The 16,571-nt window shown below is 33.9% G+C and overlaps 1 protein-coding gene across 4 annotated transcripts in view; it reads left to right on the plus strand.

Moving 5' to 3' along the window:
* The window catches only part of ACSS3 (acyl-CoA synthetase short chain family member 3), a 302,555-nt gene extending 287,333 nt beyond the window's left edge, over nucleotides 1-15,222 (plus strand). For all 4 annotated transcript variants that reach the window (XM_051962868.1, XM_051962869.1, XM_051962871.1 and 1 more), the window contains 3 exons: nucleotides 10,973-11,072; nucleotides 11,174-11,349; nucleotides 14,064-15,222. In XM_051962868.1, coding sequence (XP_051818828.1) covers nucleotides 10,973-11,072; nucleotides 11,174-11,349; nucleotides 14,064-14,132 — 345 coding nt within the window. In that variant the 3' untranslated portion in view covers nucleotides 14,133-15,222. The remainder of the gene's footprint in view (nucleotides 1-10,972; nucleotides 11,073-11,173; nucleotides 11,350-14,063) is intronic.
* Nucleotides 15,223-16,571: the final 1,349 nt, after the last annotated feature.

The following is a 16,571-nucleotide window of genomic DNA, read 5'->3' on the forward strand; positions in this document are numbered from 1 at the left end:
CTGGTTCTTTCCCACCCTATGTGATTGGATGAATGAATGCATGAATGCAGGAATGAATGAATCAATGAATGAAGAAGAACTTGTTAATCACTTACTGTATGCCAAGTACTAGGCTAAGTAATAAAAAGATACAAATACAGAAAATAAAGAAGTCCTTAACTCTTAAAAAGCTAATATTCATAAATTGTATATTTTCATTCAGGATTTTCACTGATATCCCCAAACACAAGAGAACACTTACATATATAAACAGAATAGAAAACAGGATTATATGTGACAATGTGAAACTTTAATATATACAATTTGTGCTTTTAAACAATTATTTAATAAAAGAACCTCATGTTCTAGTGGAGGAAACACTATAGATAGGGGAATGGTGACCAAAGAAGGCAGTTTTAGGGAATCTCTGAGGAAAGTGCAAAAATTATTCATGGGCATAGGACAACCTGCTTAAATCGGAGAAAATATTTTATAGTACAATTATACTTCAATGAAATCAGCAAAATAGAATTAGAAGTTCAGCTAATCTCTTCCTCTAATTAAATGATAACCACCTTCTGTAAAGTGGGTATTTATCTTCATTTACAGCATGCTGAAGTTTATCATCCCTGCTTCTGTACACTTAGCTGTCTTGGTGTGGCAGCCAATTCTCTCATGCTTCACTGACAGGAAGGCATTTCATTAAATATTTTGGTAGATATGACCCATGTGTACTATTATTATACTGTCACCATTTAAACTTGACTTTCCCTTTTGTAAAACTTGGAAATTGAAATTCATGCCTCAAGTGTTTTGGTAGACTTGTCAGAATGGGACTTCTTCCTTCCCAAATTCTTAATTTCTTGTTTCTTTAAGATGACTTCCTACATTCTACATACATTACTGATGGTCACAATTAATTAAAAATATCACTATTTCATATGTTCAATATTTACCATCAACCAAAACTCCAACAATTTTACTTTATTGGGTGAGAGACATGAAAATAATAGTGATAGCCAAGTAGAAGAAGGCATAATCTACTTGAAAATATTTCAGCTGACAATGTATGAAATGTGGGTAGAACTGAACTTATAGAAGATTGTAATACAATCTTCTCTATATAATCTAAAATATAATCATTCTCTGGGAGCAGGTTTCTTGGGTGGCTTCTGGAGGCAGCCTTCCTTTCAGTTCAATGTAATAATGACCCCAAATGCGGCTAGCTCTTAAAAGTTCAGCTCCTTTATTGTCTCTTCTACAATAGCCTGGTTTGCTTTCTTAGAGGCCTCTCTCTCTCCTTGGTTCCGAGAACTCTCGTTGCCTCTGCCTCTTCAACCTTCAGCTCCTCGGAATCCTGGCTTCTCAATCTCCCCAACTGACTCCTGGCTGAGGCTCATCCTTTTATATGCTCTTTTAGAGGAGTGAACTCAAAGGTTGACTCCTCCTCCAAGAGAGTAGGATTGTGGGTTCCTGATTTGTGAATCTCCTGACTGAACCCTGATTTGGGAATCTCAAACGCTAATGTGTGAACTAATGTGTGAACTCTTAAAGGTGTGAACTAAGTGCATAAGTATCATTTCTATCAATTCCAGTGAATTAGTACCTTGTTTCAAGTTCTGACCCATAACAAAAGAGGAGAGGGAAAAATAGGAGAACCTAAGCTCAAAGTTGCCAAGCTTATGATTGGAATTTAGTCCAATTATTGACATTTAACAAATGAGTGCATATAATGTCTTCTTTACCTATTCCTCTAAATAAATTAATCCTTTGTTTTTTGAGTATTTGGTATTAAGGGACTTGCCCAGGGTCAAACAGCTATTAAGTGTCTTGAATCTGGTCCTCCAAACTCCAGACCCAGTGTGCTATCCCTGTACTATCTAACTACCCCTAACCAACTCCTTTATTTACCACTCAATACTGAACAGTCTCTTAAAATTTTGCCTTTAATGTAATGGTTCCACTGAAGTTCCCTTCAAAGGGTAGATCAAGAGAGTACAACCTCTTATCAAAAACAGGCTTTGAGTATAGTTCGGTAATTGACTTGGAGTCCATCATCTGGACACTAGCTCAGCTAAGATCAGACAATCCTATCACCAGCTCAACTAAAGGGTGATGATTTTTAAAAATAAATTTTATTGATGTCCTTTTTTATGTTTTGTCAAAATAAGAATTTCAGCCCTTTCTTGTTGTGGCAAAGAAAAGTAATTAGGCAAAAGTATCTCATTTAGTGACTGCATCTGGGATTGTATATAACATTCTGTCTTGTCAATTTGAGATAGCATATGTGAAGTGATTTGCAAATCCTTAAGTGCTTTATAAATGCTAACTACATAGTTAACTAGTTGGCTGTGTGGCTGTATAGCAGTGACAATAAATGGCACAGGTCCATTGCTCTGCCATAGGGGATATAAAGAATGAATTATATGTCATTAGCTATCTTTCAAGACCTTCAGTAGCTTTTAGTGACTCAGTTCAATTTGCTTTTTTTTTAAAATCACATTTTATTGATATTTTTAGTTTTTTATATTACCTAAATTTTCCCCTTTCCAACTAATAGATCTCATATAAAAGATATTTTTAAGAACAAATAGAGGGGGAAAAAATCACCAAAAATAAATAATGCATCAGCAATACAAATCTGAAAATTCATGCAATTTCCCATGCTTCTTTAGTGAAGCATTAACTAAGCATTAACGTAGCCATAGTGCATATTGTTCTGAAAACTTACACTGATGTAATGCTTTAGAATCTGCAAACCTATGTGTGTTTCTTTTTTCTTTTCCTGATATCTTCTAAGAGGAAAAATTTAGCTGTATAATTTCTCAAAGTATCGTTTGTGTTGACTGACTATTCTGATGCTGCATTCTGTTTCCTCATCTATAAAATGGAGATAGCACTTACCTTTCAAGGTTTTTGTAAGGATCAAGTGAGATAAAAATTGTAAAACATTTACACAGTTCATGGAACATAGTTAAGTGCTATATAAACATTAGCTCTTATTGTTATTAGTGCAAAATTTAGGTCATACCAATGGAGCATGAAACTGGACTTGAAAAGAAACTGAGGTCATCTAGTCAAATTCCCTTCTTTCTTAGATGTAGAAACAATGATGTTTCCAACTCTCTCCTTATAGTTACCAGCTATGTGACCTGAGCAACTCATTTAATCTTCCTCAGTCCCTTTCCTCATGTCTAAGTCTAAAACCCTATGTCTTATGATCAATTGTCTCCCTTTTCCAAGGGAAGAGTTACATTCCTTTGAGGATGGTGATGATTCTCCTCCTCCTCCTCCCCTTCTTTCTCCTTCCTTTTTTCCTTTTTCTCCCCCATCTCTTCTTCCTATTCCTCCTTCTCCTCCTTCCTCTCTGTCTCTCTCTGTGTGTTTCTCTCTTTCTCTGTTTTTGTTCCGCCCTCCCCCCCATCATGGAAAGTTCTATTGGTATCCATGAATACTTGGAAATTTTGTGTTGAATTACTATAGTTTAAACCTACAGACATGTTCAAAAGTAATTTGCCTCTTTAAATTGTTTTGACCAAAATTGCCATTATTTTCAATTTAGTGCTTTTTTTCACTAGTATAAGAATGATGACTTCCCCAGGGTGATTATGTGCCCAATGAGTATACCTTGAAAATTTGATTACTATGGGCTTTAAATAATTTTACATTTGCTTGATATTATCTTGAACAATATGAATATTAATGAAAATTGTTTTTTTTCCACAATTTTTCTCAAATTGCTTGCTTAATGTATATTCAAGTTTTATTTTTAATCTCTGTTCCTCTTCTTCCAACTATTCCTCTACTACAAATAGACTCCCCATGTTGCTGTCTTTTGAATTAATTTCTTAGAGATTGTTATAAAGATAAATGAAAAATTCCACTATCCCTCCTATCCCAATTAAAATTCACAATACAAAATGCCACTAAAATATTTAAGGAACTTGTGTTTAATTTTCTCCTGAAGTGGTAATAACCATCTATCTTGAAGGGTCTCAGCTATTTCCTAATATGAATAAGGCTACTCAGCACAGATCTCTGATAACAAAATCACAGGTACTTAGGCCTGGAAGTGCTTCGTACATAAGAGGAATTTGTTAAATATTTGTTGAATTCATAAGTGGGAATTTCTAATTCTTGCTTTTATCATTCTGTCTCCTTATTGTCATAGAACGCCTCATCTCAGAAGTCAAATTATTTGTGCCCTTCTGCCACAGAGAATTGAAAAGGACACACTATGAAAATTCTTATTTTCAATATTTTTCCAAATATTGTTTAATAATGATGAAAAGTTTCTTGCCATTGCTTTTATTGAGGCTTCCAGCCTTAGGTCTTGTGACAAAAAGGTAGAAGGAAATTTTCTATGGAGGATTAAAAGCCTTTAATAAACCAAATGAATCTTTGATATCATTCAAATAGATATGACTTAACAGTGGTGTTACTCATAGCTCATTTCTGCCTACCCAGCCTATATTGCCCATTGTCCTTCCATAATTTGATCAGGGCAGGTTCACCTAACACATTAGAAACCTTCCATCACACTATTTCCTGGCCTTTTGCAAGCTGAGTCACTTATACTATGGCCTCCTCCCAAGAGTCTCTCCTCCTTCCACCTTGTAACTTTAACTCTTATGTCTCTTTGCCCACTGACATGTAAATTACTTTATGAGAAGAACTGTGTTGCTTGCTTGTGTTTATTTCCCCAGTCTTCACTACAAAACTTAGCACACAGTAAGTATTTAAATACTTTTATATATATAATATATATAATGAATATATTATATTCATTCATTTATTCTTTACATTTAATGGATACCAATAAAACAAATGAGCTGACTAGCTTCATATAGCAATCTATCTTCCTTTTTGATCATATTTTCTTTGATGAAATCCCTTTTCTACATCTTTGCAATACATTACTTATATATCACAGCCAGCTCCTGTCTACTATGTATTACTACATTGCCATCTGAGTGACAATTATTTTTAATTCTCTGTAGAATTCAGTATTCCATGAATCCCCAATGTAGCCACTCTAGGAAACTACTCTATTAGAAAGATTGGCTTCTGTTTCAAGGAAAGTTTTGAATCCTAGAAACCTTCATTGTCCTTAGAATGTTTTTTCCTTGAATTTTTGCTTTTCCCTTATAACGTATAGACCTTGATTATAACTTAACCCCAAACCACAAAATCGTAGAATGATGTTGGAAGAAAAGACTTGACAAGACATTCTCAAGTCCAACCCCCTCCTTGTTGTAGAAATACCTTCCATGGTGTTTCCAGTTAATAATCATCTTATCTCTTCTTGAAGAGTTCCATTCTGGTGGTAGGGAAATATCATCTCATGGAGGCAATAATTCCTTCCACTTGTGCTACTTTTGCCTTCTGGTAATACAGAATGCCTCTCATTCCTCATCTATATGAAAGGCCTTTAAATATTTAAAAATGGTCACTAGGTCTTTTCTTTTTTCAGGCAAAATGTTCCCCTTTCTTTCATTGAGTCTTCTTCAGACTAGCTCTTAATCTCCTTTACCCTTCTCTTGATGTATTTAAGTTTGTCAAGGTTTTACCTGATGTGTGATACACAGTTATGGAACTGTGTCTGACTAGAATGAAGAATAATTGAATTATCAATTCCTTTTCTTTCTGGACTTTGTGTTTTGGCTACAACAACAGTCTAAATTTATATGAGCTTTTCTTTTAAAAAAGAAAATTAAATTATACCAAAAATTAAATTATATTAATTTATATATCTTTTAATCAACAAATTCAACTTGGTGGGTATATGTTATGAATCTATTATGGGCAAAGTCTGACTCCACTAGAAAAGAACAAAAACAAAACTTCAGTCTTTTTTACATGAATTGCTTTCTACTTAGCCTCATCTCCTTGGCACATATTTTATACATTGGCTTTTCCAGACTTTAAAGATTTCACATTTGCCCTCATTAAAATTCACTTCCCATATTTTCTGAGAGATGAAGTTGTCAATTGTACAAATAAAATATTTACCAGTTGCTCTGCTTTTAGCATGAAAAGATTTCCACCAGGTAATCATATACTGAAGGTTATTATTACTATATTTTGTCTCAGTGTTAGCTTTTGATCTACTAACATCATTCATTTCCTCCATTTGGCTAAGGGATTTGGCATGCAATTCTAACAACACCCATTCTCTTTGTATCTCCTTTTATTCTTACTTAAATATTTCTACTATAAATGATTCTTGCAATTCATTAATGGAACCCAGCTGTATATCTTTTTTTTTTTTTTTAATAGTGCTATTCTGTTATTTCCTCTTTCAATTATATTTCTTTGAAAAGAGATTTCTATTTCCATTATTTCATCTTATTCATATGTCCCATCTTTCTAAATATTAGTGATATTTCTAGACCTATTTTGCGTTTTTGCCCGTACAATAGCCATTGATGTATTATCAATATTCGGATTCCCATTCATCTTCTGATACTCAATATCTGTGTGATTTTGAGCAAATTACCTAGACTTAGTTTCCTTATCTGTAAATTATGAGGGGGACAGGACTAAATGTCCTATGATCTAGGGTCCTATGATGAAGGGTTAAAAGTATTCTTCCTTTCTCCTCTCTGGGTTGATTTTGTTTTTGTTCATGTGTTTTGTTTTATTGTTGTTGTTGTTGCTACTGTTATGTGGTTTGGTAATTCTCTAAATTACCAGAAAGTTGCTTTATACGTTTTTTCTGTTTCAAGTTTCATGTTTTCCACAGTGTCAATTAAGTAAGTAAAGAGCATTTATTTCAGCAACCAGCATGGACCAGGTACTGTGCTACACCCTGTAAATAAAGACAAAAGTGAAACATTCTCTATCTAGCAAGCTTATATTCTTTTGGAAGAAATGTCATGTACACATATAAATATTTAGGAAATATGAACTAAGCCAGTAAAAGGGGATACGGTGAGGAAAATTCCAGGTTTTTTTCCTCTACAACTTTATTTTATATTCAAAATCCTTTCAGAATATTCATCAAATCTCCAGCCAATTATGTTTTTCTCAGATCTTTTGAGATGTCCTTCATTTTTCTAAAAGCCTATCATTCTTGTATACAGAGTAATGATCCAAAAAACAAATTTATTTTCTTCAGCATGATATATGTCACTGGTTATTTATTTTCCATATCTCCTTTATCTTCTGAATCTTAACTCTCAATTGAAAAAACAGGCAAAAATCCCCTGTGTCCCTAGAAATCTAATTTGATTAGGATTTCAGAATCCTAATATATACTATCTAAGTCTTTTCCAACGATATCCTTCTCCTCTCCATAAATCACCAGAAATGAATTGTAGTTTATAGTTTTCATAAATCTCAACCAACTTTCTATCCCATCCAATATACATGTGACAGGAAGATAATGTGCCTTTTGATTAGTTATGTCTAAATACACCCATTTCTGTGCCCCTAGGCAGGGAAACAGTCACACACAGCTACAGTACACTACTTTAAGATTTATTTGTGAGGCCTATCAAACTTCTGGTCCCTAATTCCTTAAAGTCAAAAACCAACCAATTGGACATTTGCTGTGCCCTCAGGAATTCCTGAACTATAGTGGTGGAAAAGCCTTGGTCATCCTATTGACCTGTTCATACCCTAGAATTCAAAGAGTTCAAACTTTCCTCTTCCATTTCCCCCTTGTGATAAAAAATTCTACTTGCCAAATTGTTCTTGGCTTCAATTTGCCTTTATCAGAATCTCTTATGTCTATCTATAGAACTTTTTGCCTTTTGGTGATATCATGGGAACTTAGGTAGCAAAATTAAAAACAAACAAACAAAATCCCTCAAGTCTCCCATTTGTTTAGTTCATAAAACCATTACATTTCTCACAATTTTTTCTCCTAAAAACTATTTTTTTGGCTAAAAGTTTTATGTTAAAAGTATTGGTATATAAGGAAATATTAAAGCAATTGTGTGATGTTTGTCTTGGAGAAGACTCTGGGAGGACATGCTAGCTGTCTAAGAATAGTTAAAACACAGTTATGAAGAAGAGGGATTAGACTTAGTATATTTTGGCTTCAAAAGATTGGAATCATGAGTATTGGAAAGAAATGGCAAAGAGACCAACCTAGTTTTGATTTCAGGAAAAAAAAACTATCCAGAAAAAAGAAGTGGTTTAGGAGGTAGTGGAGTTCCCTCATTGGAAGATGTCAAGCAAGGAAACAGATGACTATTTGTTGCATATGTTTTAGTGGGGGAATATTTGTTTGTTTGTTTTTGTATGGCTTGGTCTTCGGGGGTATTGAGGTTCCTTTTAGTTAAGATCATCTTTGCCTAGGTCTATAAAGACATAAGAAAGCAACACTAATCAGTTTAAAAAAAAAAGTCACACTGATTTGTTGAGAAAACATTTGGTTCATAGTTTGATTTTGAAAAACTGAATTAATAAGATGTTTGGGGACTTTATAGCCATATTCTCTATAGTTATGGTTCATCTCACTGAATTATTTCCCCAAGGATTGTTTTGACAGGTATGGTTCAGCATGATTGCTGAAGTTGATATAGCATAATTACCAATTGAAAGAAACCTTTTGTACCTAGCTTAAAAAATTTGAATTTGAAAGGAAAAGGATGCAGCTAATCCCTGGAGTATGTGTAACATGTTTATTTGGCAGGTAAAAATTCCCTACAGTGACTGCAAAGTCCAGGTCTTCACTATTTGGCAATTGAATTCCTGCCATCCAGATACACAAAGCACCTGTGACTTGGAGAATAGTTTGAAAGAGGACAGTTCTTCTGGAGTTTTTCTTTTTTTTGCCAGATAGAAGCATTGACATTTTGAGAATTTGGCTCAGCATGTCTCCAACAGAAGTTTCTTTGTTAGGTACTGGCTTGGGATGAAAACAAGTTTGCATATTTAAGTGAGAAAATCAACAATATTTGTAATGTGGGGAAAAAATAACAATCCACTAATGTACTGGTACCATGGGGATGTTCAGAAAGTAAAAGCAAAAGTCACTGTCCTCATGTTCAGGGTAGGTTCATATTGATATAGAGCCAGACTAAACATTAAAGATCATCTAGTCTGAATTTTTCATTTGACAAATGAGGCATTCAGAGGTTAAGTAACCTGCCTAATATCAGAGGTTATAAATTGGGACATGAACCTTGGACTCCAAATCTAATATTCTTTCCATTATCTATCTGGGGGCAGGGGGAAAGACTTTAAAAAGATAACATAACAAGAATACTAAATGATGGAGTGCATAAGTACTCAGATTTATTGGATGTGAGAAAAGGGAAAGCTAGAAACTGAGTGTACTCTGTATTTATCTTGTAGGTTCTGATTTATCTATATTGTTGCCTCCATTAGAATGTTTATTCTTTCAGGATGAGGGCTGTCTTTGCTTTTTCTTGGTATCCTTAGTATATAACAGTTCTTGGCACAAAGAAAGCACTTGATAAGTAAATGCTTGTTGATGAATAGATGGTTGGATGGATTTGGTTAATGAAAACTTCACGAAGCAATTCAACTCTGAATAGTGCTGATTTAAAATATATATGTATTAAAATTTGTGAAAGTTCTATAAATCCTTTTTTTGGAGGGCCCTATGATGTGATTTTTGAGATGCTACCAGATATAAAAACATCCAATTAAGTTCTTAATGTTCTAATTTTTTAAATTGTAGGATATAAAACTGGGTGACATCTTAGAATTTTTCTGTTTCAATTAATTTCATATATGAGGAAACTGAGTCACACCAGAATACTAGACTTATCAAAGTGAGGACTGAATGCAGGGGTTCTAAATCTAAGGCAGCTAGGTAACTCAATGGCTAGAATATTGGCTTGGAGTCAGGAAGACTGCTCTTTGTGAATTCAAATCTGGCCTCAAATACATATCTAGCTGCATGACCATGGGCAGTTAGTCTCTCCTCTGTAAAAAAGGAAATGACAAATCAGTATCCTTGTCAAGAAAATGAAGAGTCAGACAGAAAAATGACAATAATTAACTACTGAATCTAAATGTAAATCTCATAGTCTAGTATTATATCCATTTTTTTTTTTTTTTATGCTGAGGCAATGGGGTTAAATGACTTGTCCAGAGTCACACAGCCAGGAAGTGTTAAGTGATTGAGACCAGATTTGAACTCAGATTCTCCTGACTTCAGGGCTGGTGCTCTATCCACTATACCAACTAGCTTCCCCTTATCATATCCATTCTTACCAATTTTTTTTAACTTTAATTTTTTGGCTAAGCATTTATTTTATCTCTTTTCTACCTGCCCCTTAAAAACAACAACAACAACAACAACAACAGCAACACACACACACACACACACATACACACACACACACACACACAAACTTAGCAATTTATATGCACAGGCAATTAAAACATATTCCTATATTGTCCATGTCCCAAAATGTGTTTTATTCTGTATCCTTAGTTCATCATCTCTCCTTTAGGAGATGGGTAGAATATTCATTATGGATCCTCTAGAATCAAAGCCTTCTTTTTTCCTATTCTTTGCTGGTAATCCTAATCATCCTGTGTGGAAAGGCTGATGTTTGGGCTACCTTTCTCCCAAATGCACTCCATTCCTTAGACCACCTCAGCAGTGTCTCATTGTGCCTCATGTCAAGGGCAAATTACACTGTTGGAACCTGTTCTCAAGAGTCTTTTGCTAATTGGGTACTGTTTGTTTATATTTGGCACCTAGCGTACATTTTCCCTGGCTTCATTATTAAGTGGCTATAATGAGGAAAATAATCCCTTTACTTGGAAATAAGCTAAGTAATTTGTCTTAATTATTGTCAGCACTCGGTGGCTACCTTGTGGTGCCTGAACAGATGCCCTGGTGGGTAATGATGTTAGAGATTAGTAGTCATTTTCAGGGAGGTGGCTATAGGCTAATTTTTGGCTTCTTTGGCTTGTTTCCTTCTTTCCCTGCCTTCTTCTCTTCCTCCCATTACAGTGAATTAGATTACTGCCCTGAAATCAATATCTTTCCCTCTTCCAGTCGGTCCTTTCCCATGGTACCGTAGCAGACTGTGCTGTCGTTGGCAAAGAGGATCCTTTAAAAGGTCACGTTCCGTTAGCACTTTGTGTACTGAGGAAAGGTGAGAAGCCTCCATCCTTCCTTGATTCTGTGTTGGTATCTTGTGTGATTAAAGATGTCTTTAAATTGCTCATCACTCACAATTAGAAATCTCTCCCCTAGACATAAATACTACAGAGGAGAAAGTTTTGGAAGAAATTGTGAAACATGTGAGACACAGCATTGGTCCAGTGGCAGCTTTCCGGCACGCCGTGTTTGTTAAGCAGTTACCCAAGACTCGTTCGGGCAAGATACCCCGGTCAACTCTGTCTGCTCTTGTCAATGGAAAGCCTTACAAGGTAGTTGGCTGGGAATCAGTAACACTGTGTTCTAATTTTGTTTTCCCTTGGATTTTATTGGTAAGATGCAGTGTCTAAAGCATTCTTCACAGCTGAATTCCAGCCTGGAAATAGATCCCTCAGAGATGTTTATTAGTATCTTTGGATCCTGCCTAATGAAAGAGCTAGCAGCCCTTACTCTTTCTTAATCCTCAGACTTTTAGCTGAGAAGTGTCTGGAATAAAAAATTAAGAAATAAATAGAATGTGATGGTAATGAAATTGAAAATGAGATATGTCTGTTATGACTGATAAGTGTAACAAAAATAGGAAAGTTTAAGCAAATTCATGGAGCAGTTTCAGTTTTTACTTCGATCACCAGCACAATACTGCACTATAGATAGAATAACGGACTTGAAATCAAGAAGGCTTGGATTCAAGACCTGCTTCTGATACTCATTAGTTTTATGATTTTACTCAACTCACTTAACACTCTGTTTGCTCATCTGTCAAATGAACTACAGAAGGAAATGATAAACCTGTCTAGTATCTTTGCCAAGAAAACCCCATGTGGAATCATAAAGAGTCAGACAGGAACAAAATTGGGAACAGTACCTGAATTATCTGCCTAATCAAGGTTGTTATTTGGTACTAATGATATATAAAGAACTTAGTATGTAGTCTTAGTCTTATCCAAATGTCAGCAGGAATTGCTCTGATAGATGTCTGCAAACTTAAAAGCATTTTTGTCCCTTGGTTTATACTTTTGATTGTAAGAAAATATTTTTCTTTTAAGGAAATGTAAAATAATTAAAATCAAATATATTGTCATTCGAGGTCACATCCCATTATCATTTTGTATACTGAGGAAAGAGGAGAATTTGCCATCCTTTCCTAACTCTCTCTGTGTGATTAAAAATGCCTTAAAATTGTTCACTGCTCAGAAGTGAAAATTTCAACACGGGACATAAATGTGACAGGGGAGAAAGTTTTGGAAGAAATCATGAAGCATGTGAGACCCAGCATTAGCCTGCTGGTGGCTTTTAGTAATGATTACAGTAAAGGGAAACAACTTTTTAATATGCATTTTTTGAGATCCCTTTTTTTGTAAAATTTATATTTAAAGTAGGAAATGATCTGAAATAACATGTAGTCCAAATACCTAATTTTACTGAGTCCCTGAGAGGTTAAATGCATTGTCCAGAATCATACAGCTAATAACAAAAGATCATAAAATTAGATCAAGAGAGAAATATTATGTAGTATCTCATTTTATAGACAAGGAAATTGAAGTTGACATAGCTAGAAAGGATCAAAGGCAAAATGCCTTCAAAGTCATCATTTGGACTACCCAATGAATGGAACTACAGAAAGAAGAATTTTGACTCCCTTCTTTCTAACTATGACTCAGCCTTAAGACTCTATTTAGTAGAAATTATTTAAGTTAATAATGAAAATCTAAAATAAGAAAATTGTAAATGATTTTTTTTCCTCCTAGGAATGATTAGGCAATGAATATCTTGATCTAGACTAGAGTTTCTTAATTGTTTTGTTTATGTATGTATGTGTCTGTCCTACAGTCCTTTGGCAGTTTGTGAAACTACTGGACTTTTTCTTAATATAATGGTAGTAAATACATAAAGTCCATATATACAAAGGAATACATGTAAAATAAACTCATTAAATAGAAACATCAAATATTTTAAAAATAAAATCTAAGAATATTTAGATTTTTTTTTCTTTTTTTGCTAAGGCAATGGGGTTAAGTGACTTGCCCAAGGTGACACAACTAGGAAGTGTTAAAGTGTCTGAGGTCAGATTTGAACTCAGATCTTCCTGACTTCAGGGCTGGTGTTCTATCCAATCGTGCCACCTAACTGCTTATGTTTAGTATTTTTAAAAATAAAAAACCTTAACAATCTCAAAATATTTTTAAAATATTCATGTATTGCCTGTTAAGAGCTATTGTTAAGAGCTCATTATGTCTTAATGAGTTTATGTATATTTAGCTAAAAATACCTATACACATATATGTAATTATGTTTATCATTTTCATGTGTATTATATTAGGATTTGTAATTTGTAAAAAAAAAAAAAAGGAGAAATATTGCATCTATAATTAAAAAGATGAAAATTGACATTAAAACAATTGCTCACCATTCATCCCAGTAAATATTATCATGTTTTCTACAAAGGCATCTCTTTACATGGGTGATAAAAAAAAATACTGGAAATGTATCTGTGAAGAAGGCTTTTTTTTTTCCTTTATAAAATTATTCAATATTTTACTTTGTTTTTGTTAAAATAAAAGAAATTCAAAATAGATCAGTATGATTTGGATCCATTTTTTTTTCTTTTTTTTTGGTAGTTATTTGAACTGTATTGAGGAGAGGGAAAATAGAATTGCCTATAAGTATATCAAATGCAAGGGCAAGTAGGTAGTTGAACAGATACAGCTCTAAGCCTGGAGTCAACCTGAGTTCAAATCTGGCCTCAAACATTTTACTAGTTGTGTGGCCCCAGGTAAGTCACTTAACTCAGTTTCCCTCCTTATGTGTCCATGAGCTGGAGACTGAAATGGCAAGTTACTTGTTGTCTTTACCAAGAAAATCCCCTACTGTGTTCAGTACAGATATGTATGAAATAAGATTATGAACAACAATAAAATATGAATTGCAAAAGAGGAAGGATGAATGCAATCATTTAGCACTTACGAATCTCTGATTTTCTTTTTAGATAACTCCCACAATTGAGGATCCTGGTGTCTTTAGCCATATAGAAGAAGTACTGAAACGGACATCATGACCTTTTTTCCTTTTGTAAAAACTTGCATAACAGTGGAGAAAAAATGTTATGTTGTTCTTCAGATATAGCTGGATAATTGGCAGGTCTCAGTAGTTATTAAGAAATAGAAGTTAATTATGTAGTATAATGAAAGGTCCTTAATTGACTGTGCCTATGGTTACTGTTATTTGTTACAAGTCTTAGATTTTTATTCATCATTTAGGCTTTTTTAATGTTTTGTTTCACATAATTATGCTAAATTCTAAGATGGGCCTAAGGAAACCATAGTGTCAGAGCTACAAGGGATGTCAAAGATTATTTTACCTTTACTTTTACCTCTCCCTTCTCCAATTCTACAGATGAAAAAAACTGAAGCCAAATGAAACTTTGGCCCTTCTTTCTGCCTTATGTTCAAATTTAATTGCCACTGCTCCTAAGAAACTAGATTTGTTAGGAGTTTGGCATAGGAATAGAAGTAGGTGACAAATTAACTTTAGAAAGAGTAAGACAATCTAGATGGCATGGGAAGGGAAAAAATGATTAGGTTAGAATTTAAAGGATATTGTAAGAATATTATCCTAGATTTAATGCATTTACTCATTTTATTGATGAGGAAAACTGAGGCCACAAAAGATAGGTGACCTTTCCAATGTCCCACTGGTAGGAGTGTCAGATGTGGGACTTGTAAATTAATATTTGGGCTGAAGAACCAGTGTTCTTTCCACTGTACCATGGTGCTTCCAATTATGCTAAAAATAAAATGGACCAAATGAGATTTTATTAATAATTCCATTCACACCAAATGGGTACCCATGGAAAATTCTGATGAACCTAATTATCTGATAAACCCAATTTTCAACAAATTAGAATGCAATGAGATATACTTGCTCCCTGTAAGGTATGTGTAGTAAAATGTATTGGATATAATTTCATCTTAGATGATTCACAAGGTATTTCAGGACCTTTTAGTGCCTCTGGGTAAAAAAAATAAATAAATAATCACCACTGTATAGGGCTGTAATTTTACTAAAAAACAAACAAACAAAAAAACAATAGGGATTTAGATTCCTAATGCTTTGGAATTTACTATTTGAATAAACATGTCAACTTATTTACTTGTCTTTTATTTCTTTTAAAACCAGTATGTACTGTGCAAAGGGAAAAATCTAGGATTTTTGTTTTTGAGAGTCTGGAGAAAATGCATAGTTTCTATGCAAAAAACAGTTTAAATTTTCTCCATAAATGATGCAAAGAAAAATAATATACTTTTTAAGTTTTTCAATTAATTCAATGTATAGAAAATGATCTAGCTTACCTTAGAGTTTTAAAGAAATATAATTTTTTTTTTGCCATTTCATGCAATTATTTCAGATGTAAGTCCTAACAGATTTAAAAATCAATGTCTTTCTCTGACAAAGGTTACCTTGTTTCCTTTCTTTTTTTTTTTTTTTAATGTAGTTATATTGATTAAAATGGAGAATTCTTTTGAAGAAACAATTTCTCCATACAAGCACCCAACTCCCATCTGTTGAGTATAGTCACAGCAAGACAAGAGACAATGAGCAGGCCAATAATAAGGTACATTGGCAATGTTTCACTTAGTACTTAAAGATAGAGGGACCCTTTGGTTGCAGATTCTAATGAAGACCCAGATGGGAGAGACTGGAAAATGTATTGTGTTTGCAGAAGGACTGAGCAGCTTTGTATTGTTCATTGCTATTGAAGGAAGTCTCCACATCAGTCAGGTCCCAGGAACATTAAAGTGTAGGCAGTTATTCCCTTTTATACTGAGCGGGTGAGGGGAAGGGGTATTAGGATATAATACTCTGTGATCTGGAAAATTTGATTTAAATTTTTTGATCTTCCCATCATAACAGAGAAGTCTGAACTTTATGTTGTATTTACAGTATTGATAAAATATCTGATATTATATAATACGTATTATATAATATTATTCACATATTTTATACATTTCTGAGTTTCTGAACTTTTTCTGTGATCTATTAGGTTGTTTCTAAAAAAAACTCCCCCACAATTCTTATTTAATTTCTTATGCCAACTTGCAATATATAGAAAACATGATGGGGAAAGTCTCAAAGTGGAAGGGGTAACTGTACTTTAGGGAAATTTTAGTCTATGGAAAGCAGCAGTGGCCATTTAGAAACTTCTTTATTCATATTTATTACCCTTTCCTCCTGCATTTTAATCATGGGGATAATTTTTAAAAAATACTTTGAAAAGGTAATTCCAGAGCTTGTTACTATTTTAGGTAGCCTAGTGGATAAAAGAGTTATCTTCAAAACCAAGAAAACTTGATTTCTGTAGATTCAGGACCTCTCAATTCTGTTACAGAATAGTTTCAGGGAGGGAGTCTCTTCATTGGCAGTTCCTTAAATGAGTGGTATCGAGTTCAAATAAAAAACAGAACATTAACCCATACATAGGATTCCCTGCAAGCCA

This window comes from Antechinus flavipes, chromosome 5 (genome assembly GCF_016432865.1).
Source record: "Antechinus flavipes isolate AdamAnt ecotype Samford, QLD, Australia chromosome 5, AdamAnt_v2, whole genome shotgun sequence".
In the NCBI taxonomy this organism is placed as follows: domain Eukaryota; kingdom Metazoa; phylum Chordata; class Mammalia; order Dasyuromorphia; family Dasyuridae; genus Antechinus; species Antechinus flavipes.